Below are 17,608 nucleotides of genomic sequence, written 5' to 3'. Positions count from 1 at the left end.
CCTTGCTTTTCCCAAGTCGCATCCTTAAGCCGGACCTCTAAGCCAACTCCGCCCTTGCTATTGGTCAAATTCAGCCTGATTTATTATTATTACGTTAGAAAATAATTAAAAGTTATCAAAAAACTCCAATATGGACTTTCAAAAAAAAAAAAAGCAAAAATTCTGAAGGTTCATATTCACTCTGTTTCAAGAGCAATTAAACAGTATAAGGAAGTCTTGAACATTAAAATGAAACAGATATTGGTTAGGTAAAAAAAACTATGTATTCGAAGAGCACCGAACACTTCTATCAGATTCTCTGATTCTTTTGTGCACAGAACCAAAGCTAATGCTGGGTTGAAGTCGTATAATGATCAGAAAGTTCCAGATTGCAATGTGGTAAAGAACTTAGATAAATAATAATAAATGATGAAACTTATGTACCGGCAGACTTTTCACAACTTCCGGGTCAAGATTTTTATGTGGCTGATGAACGAGTTAATGTTTAAAACAGTACCGGACAAAAAAAACAAAATTCCCCAAGAAGTTTTTTATAAGGCAAGCAGTTATTTTGTGACTTTAAATTAAAAATAAAAATCCATCTAAAACAGTTATTATTATTCAATGTAAAAATAAAAGTTCGCATGAAACTCTTAAAAAAAGAGTTTTAAATAGCCGTCTTAAAAAAATCATTTGAGGAGTTTTATTTTTTCCCGTCGAAAAAAAAAACTCATATTATTTGATTCGAATTATTAAATTGTTGTTGTTTTTTTTTTAAGCAAATAAATTACTACACTCATTATATCAGATAGACTCACATAATAAAGAAAAATACTGAAAAAAAGTATAAATAATCGAAAAGTGTTTTATTTTCTGACGGAAAAAATAAAACTCGTCAAATATCTTTTATTTTGTGACGGAAAAAATAAAACTCCTCAAATGAGATTTAATTGATGTCTATTTAAAACTCTTTTTTCAGAGTTTCATGCGAACTTTTATTTTTACGTTTAAAAATAACTGTTAACTGTTATCACCAAAGATTCTGAAAGAGCACGTCAATACGAATCTATTGGTATACAACGGTATAGGTCTCCGTTGACTCTAACATAGGGATTTTTTTAATTTCAAATTTCCAGGATAACCATTATTTACGGTGCCTGTATTCAAACTATAATGTTAATTTTGTGTAAACAAATAATTAAAGATCACAGAAAAGGTTTCACAGAACATGTCCGATGTTAAGCATAAGTGGACCACATCGTCCGAAAAGTTAACGGAAGCAAATATAAAATCTTTAATGGGAGGATTTCCGGAAAAAGGGGATAAATTTAGAAATACCGAGTCAAATGACAATATTTTAATGATTAATGAATATATACATTATACGAATAAATTTAAGTATTTTTAAGCATTTTATATTGAACAGTTTTTTTTTGGCTCACTCTTTACAAAGTGTCTAAAATGTGTAAAATTTAAATCAAAATAAAATAAGTGTTATTAAATCAATCACAATTGAATTTGTTTACAACAAAGTTTTATTTGAAATATTACGAATAACTAGTGATAAGTGTTCATTAATATAATTTAAATAAGTGGACGAGTTATATTCAGTTTCTATTATATACTACAAGAAATGCTAGATAAAGAAAATCAAGCACACTTTTATTTCGTAGTAAAAATGCAAATGTTGCCATGTCTTGAGTTACATGTTTGGGTAAAAAAAAAATGTGCAACAAAAAAAACTAACAACATTAAATGTGCATACAGCACCGGCAGTTACAATACTAAACACCTGCCCACAGTATAAATGATTGTGTTTTGTTTTTCTTCTACACTTATACACTTATTTGAATTATTTTGCACGGCCGATGTTGGGTACTAGTTTGTGCACTGGTATTTAGTGTTGCTGGTGCATGAACTGTAACCATAAAATTTAAAAAAATAAATAATAAAGTTATAAAAACCGAAACAATAATAACAATAAAAAAACATTATGCACAGAAAAAAAACACATTAAAAAAGAAAATAATATGGCATAACCCAAAGTACAATAACAAATAAAGAAAAAAAGAAAACCTTCGCAAAACACTACAAATTCTTTGAGGCAGGGAGTCTTAAATGGCGATTTTATACATATATGTTTATAGAAGCCACCAGATGATGAACTTGATGGATTACTTAACTCAAAACTACATGAATGTCAATGAAGTTTCTAAAATCTATCATATATGAAACAAAAATTGTAATAAATAGCAGCCAGATTTTTTTTCTTCTTGAACCAGCCCTCAGGGAATGACCCCTACTCATGGAAAGCATTGTGCTGGAACTAGGAAAATAGGTTATAGGAAGAAAGGAAAGAGAGAGTAGTGTTTGTGGACATTCGATTTGAACTTTCCGACATTGAAAATGGCAGGAAAGACTTCAGCGGGAAGTTTGTTCCACATACGGATAGTCCGGCTAAAGAACGAATTTCCATGTAGTGTGTTGTGCGGTCCACTGGTCAATCGACCAAAAATTTGCTGGTCTCAGGAACAAGTTCCCTAATTTCATCACAACGCATTCCATTGTCGTACCGATAGAACAGTGAAACGCAGCCCACATTGCATCGGTGTTCCATCGAATCAATAGAGTTGAATACTCTACTGTCACCAATAATCACCTTCGCACTCTCGGACCCCATTTGAAGATTGTCACAATATCCGATAGGTCTATAACTGAATGAATTGGAATGGCAAATGTTGCTCTCATCTGCAAAAGAATCGATAAGGTTGGAAGTTTGACGTAGAAGTTCATTTAGAAAACTAAGAAATAGAGTAGGAGAAAGAACGGAGTCTTGCGGTACCCCTGAATTTATCTTGAACTCGTTTGATGAGATCCCATCTCTTAAATCAAGAGAAGTTATTACCAAAGCAATAAGTTTTGATAAAAAGTGCACCATGCCACACTCTATCTACCGCCTTGGAAATATCTGGAGCCACCACTTTACTTTCTCTAAAACGGTGAATAGAACGACAACATTTTTCCGATAGGAAGACTAGCAAGTCTCCAGTAGATCATCCTCTACGAAGGACATACCGCAGGTCGATGAGTAAATTGTTGGAATCTAAATATTTCACAAGGTAATTAACCATACTCTCCATAACTTTGGAAAGTACAGAACAAATTGCTAGTGAGCCTCTCCCTTTTTAGAAAATGGCGTTAAATTAGCAACATTCCAACAAACAGGAAATTTGCAGGGTATAAAGTACTGAAAAGGTTAGCTAATGGTCGAGATATCTTCGAAGAACACTCCTTCAAGAACAGTGCTGGTATACCATCTGGTCCAGGAGATTTATTTACGTTGAGATCCCATAAAACCCTTTTAACAGCACGAGCTCGAAATATTATAATTGACATAGTCACTAATACTCTTTCGAGTTCCGCCAGTGGTTTATCACTTTCCGGCAAGTTAGAATTACTTGCAAATAATTCAGCTAAATGGTTAGCTTTATCAATCGGGCCAGTGAATATTAGATCATCCATTAAAAGAGTCGGAGTTGAGGAACTAGCATTTCTTTTACTCTTTTAACAAATGACCAAAAGCTTCTGCTACCCGGGAAACAGTAAGAACTTTAATACGAAGGTGTTGCTAGTAGCGGAGTCGATATAGCCATGTCCGCCTGCCCATCGATTTGTATACCCTGCATCTTCGTGAGAAGGGTATATATAAGTTTGTCATTCCGTTTGTAATTTCTACATTTTTCATTTCCGACCCTATAAAGTATATATATTCTGGATCCTTATATATAGCGGAGTCAGACAGTCTGTCTGTCTGTTGAAATCAATTTTCTGAAGACCCAGACATGCTTTCGAGAATTTTGCTATTTAAAATCAGCAAAATCGGTCCACAAATGGCTGAGATATGAGGAAAAAACCAAGACAACCTCGATTTATGACCTATTTTTTACCTATATCTGGATTACTAAGACATTGATATAGACAATATGGATATCTAATGATAGATATTTCAAAGACATTTGCAACGACGTATATAAGACCATAGTAAGATGGACCTACAATGGGTCAAAATCGGAAAAAAACTTTTTTAAACCGAATTTTTTTTCCACAAAAAAAATTGAAAAAACAAAAAAAAAAATTTTAAAATTTAAAAAAAAAAAATATTTAAAATAACAATCAAAAAATTTTTTTTCCAAAAAATGAAAAAAAAACAACAAAAAAAAATTTAATTTTGTTTACCTAAAAATATTTTAAATTTTGAAGTATAATTTGGTGAAGGGTATATAAGATTCGGCACAGCCGAATATAGCACTCTTACTTGTTTTATCTATATTTGGATTATTAAGTCTTAAATATAGACATTTCGCTTTATCAGCTCTCTTACTTGTTTGTACTAATATTGTGAGGTACCTATTTAGTACTTTTCATTTTTCATTTCTGCAATTTAAAAATCTTGTTACACAAAACTTTGAGAATCTCTGCTGCAATAAGTGTTTTTTTTTTTATGCCACAGAAAAAAACTACAAAAACAAATTCAAATGGACCATTATTACGGTTTTCTGATGGTCATTTTGTTATTCTCTTTTCTGTCATTTCTGTTGTTGTTATTGTACGCGTATTCTTTGTATGACATAACGGTCTTTTTTAATACCTACTCTTTTTATTATACCCTTCAGCTTCGTGAGAAGGGTATATATAAGTTTGTCATTCCGTTTGTAATTTCTACATTTTTCATTTCCGACCCTATAAAGTATATATATTCTGGATCCTTATAGATAGCGGAGTCGATTAAGCCATGTCCGTCTGTCTGTCTGTCTGTCTGTCTGTCTGTCTGTCTGTCTGTCTGTCTGTCTGTCTGTCTGTCTGTCTGTCTGTCTGTCTGTCTGTCTGTCTGTCTGTCTGTCTGTCTGTCTGTCTGTCTGTCTGTCTGTCTGTCTGTCTGTCTGTCTGTCTGTCTGTCTGTCTGTCTGTCTGTCTGTCTGTCTGTCTGTCTGTCTGTCTGTCTGTCTGTCTGTCTGTCTGTCTGTCTGTCTGTCTGTCTGTCTGTCTGTCTGTCTGTCTGTCTGTCTGTCTGTCTGTCTGTCTGTCTGTCTGTCTGTCTGTTGAAATCAATTTTCTGAAGGCCCCAGATATCTCCGGGATCCAAATCTTCAACAATTCTGTCAGACATACTTTCGAGAATTTTGCTATTTAAAATCAGCAAAATCCGTCCATAAATAACGGAGATATGAGCAAAAATCCGAGACAACCTCTGAAAATTTCATCAAAAAACACAATGTATAGCATGCTTTGACAAAAAAACAACAAACGTAGTTTGGATGTGCAAGTTTTGTGTATTTTGTTTTTTTTTTTGTGTTTTGTTTCTTTTGGCATTGTTGTTTTTTATACAACTAAACGTTTGTTTGGTTGTGTGTTGGTTTTTTTTACAAAAAAGCAACAAAACGTATGCTTGGTTGTGCATGCTTTGCGAATTTTGTTTATTTTTTGTGTTTTGTTTCTTTTGGCGTTGTTGTTGTTTTTTATACAACTAAACGTTTGTTTGGTTGTGTGTTGGTTTTTTTGACAAAAAAGCAACAAATCGTATGTTTGGACAAAAAAGCAACAGATAGTATGTGTGTTTTGTTTCTTTTGGCGTTGTTGTTTTTTAAACAATTAAACGTATGTTTGGACGTGTGTTGGTTTCATTGGCTTGCGTATTTTGTTTTTTCTTTTGGTGTTTTGTTTCGTTTGGCGTTGTTGTTGTTTTTTGTGTTCTTGATAAATTTAGGATGCTGTACGCTGAAAGTGGGCAATGTACATACATACCTATATACTAATTATAAAAAATAATAATGCATCCACAACAAAGGTGAAGGGTATATAAGATTCGGCATAGCCGAATATAGCACTCTTACTTGTTTTAGTTGTTTTTGTTTTGACAATATTTTAGTTTAAGAGATTTGTTGGTGGTTTTTCATTTATTTTTGACGGCTGGATTACAATTACTTTTGCATTATTATATTTTTCTTTCTTTTGCATATTTTCATAGAAAATTTTATAAAAATATATACTAAAAAAACACATTAGTGCACTTGCTCTTTTGTTTTGTGAAAAAAAATCAGCAAGTGCCAAGTATAATCAGGAATTGAGTTGGGGTGGGTGTTTGGTTCAAAGTGTTTTTGGTAAATCGCCTTTGTTTCGTGTAAAAAACACTTTTAATTTGCGGAATATTTATGTACGTTTTTTTTGTTCTCCCTTTTGATCCTTTTAATACGTTTGGTGTCGCATTTCATTTTCACACGAGAGAAAAACATTTAACAGAGCTATTAATTTTTGTTTTCGAATGAAATTTTGTGAAAAAATACAATAGTTTTTTATACGAATGTTACAAAAGTTATATACTAGGGTGGTGGGATAATTCAGTGGTCCATTAATAAATGTTTATTAAACAATTTATTAATAACATACCCCTTTACATCTGTATTACAGCATCTTTCAAGAACTTTAATGTTTTAACATAATAAGTCTTAGGGCCATTATTACAACTTGCCTTTAAGTTCCTAATAGTAAAAGTTAACTTTAAGCTATAGAAAAAGATACCCTTAAAGTTAACTTTTACTATTTCTAACTTAAATGCAAGTTGTACTTCAAACATGCTTAGCATGACATCATTGCGGGAAAATTTCTAGGGCTTCACTTTGTATTCCTTCTAAAAGACCTGACTACATTTTCCATAAGATTCGATACTCATTCCACTCCGCTTTCTCCCAGAAGATGTTCTGGAAAAACATCATACACATGAAAAATTGGAGTAGATTATTTTTAGTCCATTCTTTAAGTTTAATGCTGAATTCATTAAGAATATTTTCCCTTATAAGCCTTTTTAAAGGCTTGCTTCCAATCAGGCTTTCATTTGTAAGCCTTTTAATATAAGTTCAGCTCCTTTACAGGCCTTCAACGGAAGACCTTCTAATATGACTTCTTATGAAGGCCTTCTATAAAACCTCTAACAGAAGCGAGTATGCAAGGCCTTGGCTCTCAATCGTGCAAATTTGTATTCAAATCCACTCATTTATTAGAAAATCCAAAAACTAAACAAAAAGTGGATACAAAGGTCTTCCAATATGGACTTCCGAACTTTGACAGTTGATAGCGGCAATACTGTTGTAGCTACATCTGTAGAATTGGCTGTCATTTTTTTAGTTTGTTTTACCAAATGTGCAAATTATAAAATTGTGTTATCAAAATGGGTGTTCTGTTCGGGCAACGTTCCGCGCGATTCGCCATTTAATGGTGAGCTGCATTTCTAGATGAATGGGTACATCAACAAACAAAGTTTTCGAATTTGGGACGATACCATTCCACACGAGCTTCAAGAGCATCCTATGCTTCCCGAACAATTCACTGTTTGGATGCTGGCACATCATCGGCTCATATTTCTTTTAGCGTGATTATCAACTCTATTTGGCCTAAAATAAAGTTGGTAATCACGCCGTCCATTGGAACCTCATGTCGTTGGTAACCATATATATGGTTGATACAATCATGTGAATCGTAAATTAACCATATTATGGTTACCACAATCATGTAAATGGTTACTGTGACTATAATATAGTTAAAAACTTGTAACAATATTGAAATGGTTACAGTAACCATGCCCAATTATATTTTTTCTCTGCGTGTACATCTGACGACCTACCTATCAACATTTTGAAACTTGCATGTCTGGGTTTCCCAAATTTGATACCTCACAGAGCTGCTCCTGAGGGGTCTTTGGCGTCCGCTATCCGCTTGAATACTCATCCGCTATGTCAATAAGAGCAGCCATTTAGAAATTCTGATTTATTTCCAAAAATGTTTATTCTGTCTCCCTATGCATCGTTCCTCTTCTTTGTCAGACTCTAGTTGTTACGTGGCCAATCTGTTTTGACATACATACGTACAATCATAAATAGCCCGGTAAGTATACCTATGAGAAGTCTAATCGAATTTCTATCAAGAACCAAGAGAGCCCTGAGCCATGTTCTTTTCCTAACTAATTGCTTTTGTTGTCGGTAATAACTTCTCCCGATTTATATCGAGCTTTCTCTGAGATCGCACTATACGAGTTGTTATAGATGGAATCTCATCAAACGAGTTGAAGATAAATTCAAAGGTACTGCAAGGCTTCGTCCTTTCTCCTACTCTATTTCTAAAATTTCTAAACGACCCTATCTACTCTTTTGTAGATAACAGCAACATTTGCCATTCATATTCATTCAATTATAGAACAAGCCTGTCGGAGATTGGGCAATGAGGCAAAACATGAATGATACGCTTAATCAAGATCTTGTTACAATCTCTGAATGGGATTGTGCTAATAGAATCCATTTTAATGCACGCAAATCTCAGTGTTGTTAACACACAAACGCACAACAGATAATTTTGCTCCATCTGTATTTATGGGTGGTGTAAATATTAAGGAATCAGAAGCTCTTGATGTTCTAGGCATGAGTATTCAGAGTATTCGATGTCCATTGGACAAAACACGTTTTTTAAATATCGAAAGAAGCATTCAAGTGCCTTGATTTTCTAAAACGGTGTAGGAAATACTTCGCTCCATCTCGTGTATGGGTCGGTGCTTCGAATTCTATTTTGTAGTTACTCGACCGCGTACAAGAGAGGGTATCGGTGACAGTAGGGTATGCAGCTCTATTGACTCACTGGAACTTCGTCGCAATGTGGGTTGTGTTTCACTGTTCTATCGATACCGCAATGGTATGTGCTCTACTGAACACACGTTCTTCGGCAAGGGCTCATCAATAAATATCATGTCGACTGGACCGTGGATCACACAACACATTACAGGGAAAATTCGTTATTTAGCCGTACTGTTCGTATGTGGAATAAGCTTCCTCCTGAAGTCTTACCTGTCACTTTCAATATAGGAAAATTCGAATCGAATATCCACAAGTAATACTCCCTCTATTCTCCCTCCCATAACCAATTTTCATAGTTCCAAGAGCAAAAAATTGCATCATGTCCCGGAACTCTTAGTCACCCGACAAGGTATTAGCTAAGCTGAGCTAGGGAGTGCAACTGAGCTAGGGCGTGGAACAAAACTCCCAGGCCAATGCAGCTTTATGTTTTTGAACCGTCATTTTAGACTGAGATCTTCATAAAAAATATACTAGAGGTCGAAAGTCTCTAACATTTTTCTCACAAAAGAAAACACTATTATTTCAATGATCTGAGATACACAATGGTCTGGGAAAGTTTTAATTTCCCATATATTTTGCAAATATTTTCTATGTTAATAAAAAGAAGATAATATAGCATTAGGAATTTGTTACACAACTAAAAACGAATAGCAAAAACTGAAAAAATATATTTTTTCCTCTGTTAACATAACCTCAAACTTCAGAGCTGATGTGGTACCAATTCCGGATATCAAAAATTGGTATAATTTTAGCACGATGTGCTCTTAGACTTTTGTTTCTCCTTGCAATCAGCCTCAATGTCTAGTATACATATCAAAATTGTTTTCTTGTCTTGGTTAACATATTTTCCAGTTTATTTTTTGCATTTTATCTATTATATTTCCTAGAAATTTCTTATTTTTGTCTGACCTTTTTTCCAGAATATTATAAGAAATAAAGAAAACTTTTTAAAACAACAAAACAGCCGGAAGCCAAAAATTGTGTGATATTCTTTACTACAAAAATAACTTCTTCTAGTTGCTTTAAACTCCTTTTTACAAAAAAAATAAATAAAAAATAAAAAGAGTAAAGAAAAACCTCCCTTCATTTAATCTAAAACGGGAAATGTTTTTTTTTTCAATTGATGAGTCATGTTTGAAAAGATTTTTTGTTGTTGTGTGTTTTATTTTCATTTTAATTTATTAGTAGTATATTTGATATTTAAAGCATATGTTGGCTAAATAAATACAGACTGGCGAGTGTCCTACAAAAGTAGAGAAAAATATTTATTACCGGCATTTTTGTAATAAAATTAAAATGCATGATATTTTTCTGTGCCACCACTAAACTATGTCTTTCTAAGTTCTACATGGAAATCAGTCATTAATATGTAGCAAGCTTGTGGACAGAAACGACCAACGTTAAAGGTTGGATGGTTGGTTGTTAAGTAATAAGGTTTTGCCAACATGCTGATGTAATAGTAATCATATTACAACTTAACCAGCCAACCATACAGCACAGTATACTGACACACACACATATTCATAAAACTTTTTGATGTCCTTCTCTTTACATGGTGTATATTATCCTTTTTATTCCTTATTTTTTCTTGTACTGGGTTATTTGTTGTTATTGTGTTTGCAGTGTGATTTTAGTTTGTTATATACAATACTTTAAGCCATCACCAACTCAAACCACTAACAGCAAACAGTCAAAAGCCGGCTCCAGTCATACGGTAAGAAAATGTGTTTTTTTTTCTTTCAGTCGTAAGACCTTTTTGGAATCACATGCGGAATACTTTTTGAGTTCGTTGTATAGTATAAATGAACTCTACGCTCATTTACAAGGGTTTGTTAACACTCTCACTTATACTTTAACACTGCCGCTCTCTCTCTCTCTTTCTCTCTCGCTCACTTCCTTTTGCTTACTATATATACCGTTATGCATTTCCAGTTAATACATAATAAGGAAAAGCATTCATTTTGTTTAATTTCCCTTGCCTAGTTTCAGGCTTTAACATAAATTAGCTGTATTCTCTTTTCCATTGTCTCTTTTCACATTTACAGGGTGTTGTTTTCAATTTCTCATTCTCTCTATCACTCGCTCTTTATATTACATGCTCTGTTCTTGGCTATTTTGTATAATTTTCTTTATTTAACTTGCCACCACTTGTCGCAGGTTTTCTGTTTAGTCTTTCTTCTATTTCCTTTTTTATTTCTCAATGTACTTTTATAATACTGTAGTTGTTGTTGCTGTCATTTGCTTTAAAAACTCATTATATTGTTGTTGTTGTTGCTTTTTTTCTGTATTTTCATTTCATACTTTTCCATAGTATTTTGCAATTGAATACCACTCTATCATATGTTATTGATTTTTGTATTTCTTTTACTCATTGTTTAAGTATAAAAATCCACTTGTTCGTTGTTGTTATTTTTGCTGGCGTTTTATATATTTTTTTCCTTTATACTCATATATCTGAAATTTTTTGCCAACTCTTCTTTTTTTTCATAGAAATGTCAGTTTATTTAATGACTTGTTTTCTTGTTAGCATAAAACCCCTAAGAAATTGCGTAAAGTTGTAGCTGTAGTAGTATTTTTATGCGAAAAAAGAAGAAAAAAAAATTCTAAAAGAAGCAAAACAAATAGGATGCGTCATTAAAGAAAATTTCTTTATTGTGCAGAGCAAACTAATATATAGAACCTTTTTCTTGTTTTCTTGGCTATAAAATAAAATTAAACCTAAAATAGAAAATCAATAGTAATTTTATAAATTAGCATCCATCGTATGTGTGAATGAATTCAATTGAAAGCACACCTAAAAGTAGGCAATGTGTTTTGTTTGTTAGAAACCAGATGACGGTAGGCTTTGAATTTGTAAAAGATTTTTTTTGCTTTACTAAACGTACTTTAAAATTCCTCAGTATTTTTTTAAAAAAAAATAAGGTTTTATAAAAGAACACTTTTATTTTGTTAATGAATTGACTTTATATTGTGATTACAAAAGCTATTGTGAAAATTTTCTTATTTGATTATTATATGATTTATAGTTATTTTAAATTTGAAAATATGTAGGAAAATCGAGAAAAGGACCTTGTTCAGAAATCGTATAATCATAAAGTCCGTTTTAAAAATAATTCAAATACGATAGAAATTTGTCACAAATAATTCTTACTAATAGCTAACATAAGTGTCTAAAAATAAACAATATAGGTTAAACCGGTAAAAAGTTTTGGATCAAAAAATATAAAAAAACTTTGCCAGTATTGATGGCAAAACCGAAGTCTTACTTGTTTTATTTAAATTTTAAATCAGAATTTCTTTCAATTCACATTCCTAGTATATTTCATTAAAGAATTTTGGGTTAAGTATTAAAATGTTGATGAAAAGATCGGTTGCTATTTAAAATCGAGAAAATCGGCCTACAAATGGCTGAGATATAAGGAAAAAACCCAGGACAGCCTCGATTTTTGAGCTATATCTGTATTACCAAGTCCTTAGTATAGACAATATGGATATCTAATGATAGATAATTCAAAGACTCTTTCAAAGGCATAGTAAGTCGGACCTACAATGGGTCAAAATTGAGAAAAATATTTTTTAACCGAAATTTTTTTTTAGAAAAAAAAATTTTCATTAAATATTAAAAAAAAAAAATTTAAATTTAAAAAAAAAAAATTTTCATGAAATTTTTTCATTAATAAATTAAAAAAAAAAAATTTTCACTAAATATTAAAAAAAAATTTAAATTTAAAAAAATTTTGAAATTTTTTTAATATAAAATCTCAATATTATGGAATGGTTGTGTTGTATTTAGTAGTAGTTATAATTGAGGTATTCACACGGTCTGCTATTAGTCATATTGTCATAATGTCCTAATATATTATAATAGTTGTTGTTGTGTTTTAAACAAAAAAAGTATTATTTTATGACAAAACAATAAACATAGTTCAAATAGTGGTATAAAATAGAATATCTGAAATACGATTGAAAATTTCTGAAGTATAATCAGATATTTTTGAAATTCATTTAGACACTTTTGTGTCTATAAGTAATCTAAAGTGTAGTCACTTTAAACGTTTATTTTGTACTGCACTTTTTATGTGTAATTGGCACAAACAGGTTTTATATAAATTGTATTGATATAATTCTCATATAGTTTATTTTGTTTTTGCTTAAGTATACTGACATCTCATGTAACCTAGTGTGAAGGGATTTGTCACTTTATTGTCTCTTAGTAACCTAGATTGTAGTCACTGGACTTTAGACTTTAGTAGTAACTGTCTATGGGATAACTTTTTACTGATATTTTGAGGTCAATTAGCAACCGTACATGGTAAAATAACTAGTTTTTTAGCTGATCAAGTTACCAGTTAGGTAGCTAGTAGTTATGTAATCGGTATGTGAATCCAATGTGATGACTAGTTTGGACATGCGGTCCTATCATTGCAAGTGTTAAAATAACTAAGTCCATGTTTTGGAATGCAAACGTGCTAAGTCCATTTTATTTGGTCAAAATTGCAAAATTATTATCTCAGTCTAATGGAATTGAGTCGAACTACTTCAAACATGATTTAATTATTGGCTTATTCATTAAATTTCAGCCAAAAAACGTAAATTTTTTAAGAAAATATTGGATCATTTTGATCATAACCCATATACATATAAATACACATAGATCAGAATCTCTGCTGCCAAAGTAAAAAAAAACTATGTGAAAACAAAAACAACATTCGTATATCTGATCATTTTGAGTAATCTTGTTGTTGAATTTTTTTCTAGTTTCCGCTCTATGTTTCTCTATGCATTAAACTTAATAAAAGAGTTACAATGATGAAGATAACAAGTAAGAAAGTATGGTCGGTCAATCCCCACCATATAATACAAAAACATTTTTCTTTTAAAATTTCAATAATTTATATTTCTGAGTGATTTTCGGAAGTGGGCCTTATGTGGGGGCTATGACCAATTATGGACCGATCACCATGAAATTAGGTCGTGTGATTTGTGTCTATATGAAAGTTTACTATGTTGAATTTTGTGAGTATACCAACATTTTTAAGCGATTTATGCACGTTAAAGTGATTTTCGAAAGCGGGTCTATATGGGAGCTATGACTAATTATGGACTGATCGTAACAAAATTTGGTGACATGAATTTTGTATATATAAAACTTATTTGGAGCGCAATTTGTGGAGATACATTTATAAATTAAACATTTATGACCGATAAAGTCCAATTTCGGAAGGACATTTGTATGGGGGCTTGGTGAAATAATGGACCGATTTCAGTCAGTTTCAATAGGCCAAATTTGATCGAAATATCTTCAAAATTGCGACCTGTACTCTGCGCACAAGGTTTACATGGACAGCCAGCCGACTAGACGGACGGACGGACTCAGAAAGTGATTCTAAGTCGATCGGTATAATTTAAGGTGGGTGTTACACTAATATTTTTGGGCGTTACAAATATCTGAACAAACGCATTATACCCTCCCCACTATGGTGGTGTAGGGTATAAAAATAAAAATAAAGACAAAATTTTATAAGAAAATGTGATAAGTTCACTAAAAAAATAAACAAACAAATAATAAATAGAAAATGTGCTAAGTCCCAAAATAGGACCTTTAAGTCGCTAACGATCTTCTTCTAAACTGTGATTATTTTTCATTATAAATCATACCGAATAAGTATGCATTGAATGATTTCAAAATATTTAAAACCAACGGGTTTTAGAACGTGTTTTTGTGTCTCCTGTTAAACTTATATTAGCACGTTTATCACTGTCATACAGATAATAATATGAAGGATATTTTGAACAAAAATATGATAGAAACTTGTCTGTACTCCTCGCTCTCCTTCCATGAAAACGAAACGATCAATTAACAGCTTAAAAGTAAAGTTAAGCATGCCTGTCTATATGATACACTACAAGCAGGATCCTGTCTTCGGCTTCCTTGTGGCTACCACTCAATAGCATTTTTAGCAATATCTAATGTTTCTTTATGGAGAGTATATCCGATCCAATTCCACACACGTTTTCAAATTTCATCGGATATTGGTATTTGATATCTTTCATGTCACAAGTTTTTGCTCGAGACGATTTGAGACCAAAAAACATGTAGTATTCGTAGTATGATTTGATGTCTTTCGTATTAGCGTTCCAGGACTCGCAGCCATAAAGCAGTGTTGATTTTACGTTGGAGTTAAAAATATTTATTTTTATAGGGAGCGAAATTATTGATGATTTCCTCACTTTGCCGAACTGACCGAATGATTGAGGGGACTTCTGTAGTTGGTTAGAAATATCTATGCTTGAGCCCCCAGTGTCAGTAATAACAGAATGAGCCGACATCTTCCAGAATTTCATCGTTTATCAGGAAAGATCTAAAGTATTCTAAATATTTTTAAAGCCCTTGTCTTGTCTATATTAATATTCAGTCCAGCTTTCGTTGATAATTGTGAGAGGTATTACAGCTTTCATGACTTATCGTCGGCGTTCTCAAGATCCTCCAGTTGTAGTCTCCATACAATGCATTGAAGGATTCGGCAGCATTCTCTCTCATTGGTCTATTAGGTCAGTTTTTGTGGTAAGCCTTTACATTCAAGAGTTACCAATTATGAACCTATTCCTGCAATATTTTTTAAAGAGAATTCTGATTTATTTTATCTCAATACAAATAGTTCAAACTTATTTATAAGCACGAGAAATTGTGATCATGCTCAAATCATCACAGAAATTACCATCAGTATAAAACTTATATGAACTTAAATTTATCACGATACCGACATTTAAAGATATTTCTAAGATCAATTACACTATGCTGCAAATAGTAGGGGTCAGTGATCGGCGGGGGTTCTGCCCACCGGGAAAAGTTATATCGGTAAAAAAAAAGTTAGACGTATCCCGGTGTTTCGCTGGGTCAGGTATAGGAATCGAAATACTTATGTATATCGATTTGAAGTTAGTAAGTAAGTTATTTCTAATGTTATTTTGTTCTGATTTTTTAAAATTTCCACATTTGGGAGTTTGAAAAAAGTTTTAAAAAAATCATTAATAATGTAAAATTTGTTTTGTGTCCTTTGACCCAATTAATATAAATTTGAAAAATATGCAAACATGTTTGATTTTTTCTATACAGAAGCACAAAATTGTTGGTAAAGTTTGAAATATCTAAAAAAAAATATTTTTGTATCAGTGTGAAAATGTTTATAAAAGTTTAAATGCATAAATGTATGTATTTACATACATATGTAGGTACATATTTCAAAATATTTGTAAATGGGTTTTAAGAAAAAACTTCCTCCTTTGATAAACCGCACATCAATGTATGTAGTATAGTATACCTATGGGTAAAACATTTCTTTGCCAATTTTTTTATGCATACTTTTAGGCGTTTGTACTTTAGATATTTTTATATTCCCTATTGTTATATTGCTTTGATAAAAATTCAGCCTAATTTCAGGCGTTTGATTCATGAAAACAGCAAACACACTCATCACACTTACAGAAAAAGAAGAAAAAAAACAAGTCAAGTAGTTTTGAATTTAAAAAAAAAGTTACACAAAACATAAAAAACTCTGCCTACTTTTAGGCGATTGAACTGTTGGGGGAAAAACAACCCTTTTTTCACAGCCAGTGTGTTTATAATTTTTTTTGTATTACATTTTTCTAGGTAGTGTTAAGTTAATTTGTCTAAATGTTTGTTTGGAAAATTTATTAGTATAGAAGTTTATATAACGACCTTATTATCCTTAGCCATACAACAGAAAAAACAAAAATAACAACAAAACAAAAACCAACAGCATGTTTTAACATGTCTAACAACACAACTGCAATTGTAGGTATATTTATTTTTTTTTTCAAGTTTTTGTTGTGTATAAAGGCTTTTTAGGCTTTTGGAAATAAAAAACAAAAAAATACTGCAGTATGAAATCACTTATAACAACACACAACATCAGCAACAACAATTGCAGCTACTAGAACGACGAACAGCAGTGGCAGTAGTAGTATTATGACCCAATGGCCTGCTTAATAAAAAAAAACAACAAAACATAACGGTAGAATTGTTTTTTTTTTTGTCAAAACGAACAAGAACAAGAAAAATTTACAAAGAAATACAAAATATTTATGGCTAAAAAAAGGAGTTTATGGCTTAATAATTTGGCTGCTTAAATACTAGGTATTATTTGTGTGATGGTTTGTACTCACCTTGTCAACCGGCATTGATGGGCACGCTCTACACAAATTCCAAAATGAGCCGATCATAAGGAAACGTTTCAATTTCTGCTCAACGAAAACTGAATTAAATTGAAGAAAACAACAATAACAAACAATTGAATGGGAGGTTTTGTAATTATTTTTGTTTAATTAATTTTATTTTTTTTCTGTTGGATGTTTCTTTTCTATTCTTTTGCACACAGAGTTAAACAACAAATAACAACAACAATTAACATTTATTTAAGCAACGGTTTTTTGTTCTTCTTTTTATTATTTATATTTGAAAACTCTTTCGCTCACAGTCGTACGCTCTTTCTAGCACTCTCTTAAGCTTTCGTATTTCTGTCGTTAAATTCTTAACAAAATTGATTAAATTAATTTAATAATAGAGACTGGATATTTAACACATGTTTGCGGTAGGTAAAATTATTAAGTATTTGGGAAGCTTTTTCAATAATTAACTAAAATGTACAATACAAAAAAAAGTCGTTAAAGTATAATTAAACAAAATGCATATATGTAGTATATTTTAAGGGATATAACGTTTATATACAATACAACAACAATTAACAAAAAATCAAAGCATACTTTAGGGAGATTAACATTATTTTTTTCTATAAACAAATTTATTTTTACATATATTTTTTGAAGAGCAAAAACTAAAACAAAATACACGAAAATAGAAATGTATGTGTGCGTGTATGTGTCAACGCCGAACCGAAGTGTTATTTAAAAGTTTTTGTCGGTTACCTTGTTAA

General features: G+C 31.7%; 1 protein-coding gene across 8 annotated transcripts in view; it reads right to left on the bottom strand.

Annotated features, from left to right (window-relative positions):
* LOC135950094 (uncharacterized) overlaps positions 1–17,608 on the bottom strand; it is a 140,674-nt gene that overhangs the window by 118,598 nt on the left and 4,468 nt on the right. For 6 of the 8 annotated variants that reach the window (XM_065499610.1, XM_065499641.1, XM_065499658.1 and 3 more), the window contains exon 1: positions 16,842–17,083. In XM_065499610.1, coding sequence (XP_065355682.1) covers positions 16,842–16,898 — 57 coding nt within the window. In that variant the 5' untranslated portion in view covers positions 16,899–17,083. Of the gene's footprint in view, positions 1–16,841; positions 17,084–17,608 lie in introns of those variants that run through there. The other 2 variants (XM_065499617.1, XM_065499633.1) reach the window with 1 other exon arrangement.

This window comes from Calliphora vicina, chromosome 1 (genome assembly GCF_958450345.1).
Source record: "Calliphora vicina chromosome 1, idCalVici1.1, whole genome shotgun sequence".
In the NCBI taxonomy this organism is placed as follows: Eukaryota; Metazoa; Arthropoda; class Insecta; order Diptera; family Calliphoridae; genus Calliphora; species Calliphora vicina.
Note: the sequence above shows the minus strand (reverse complement) of the source record. Positions and strands in the feature narration are given on the sequence as shown.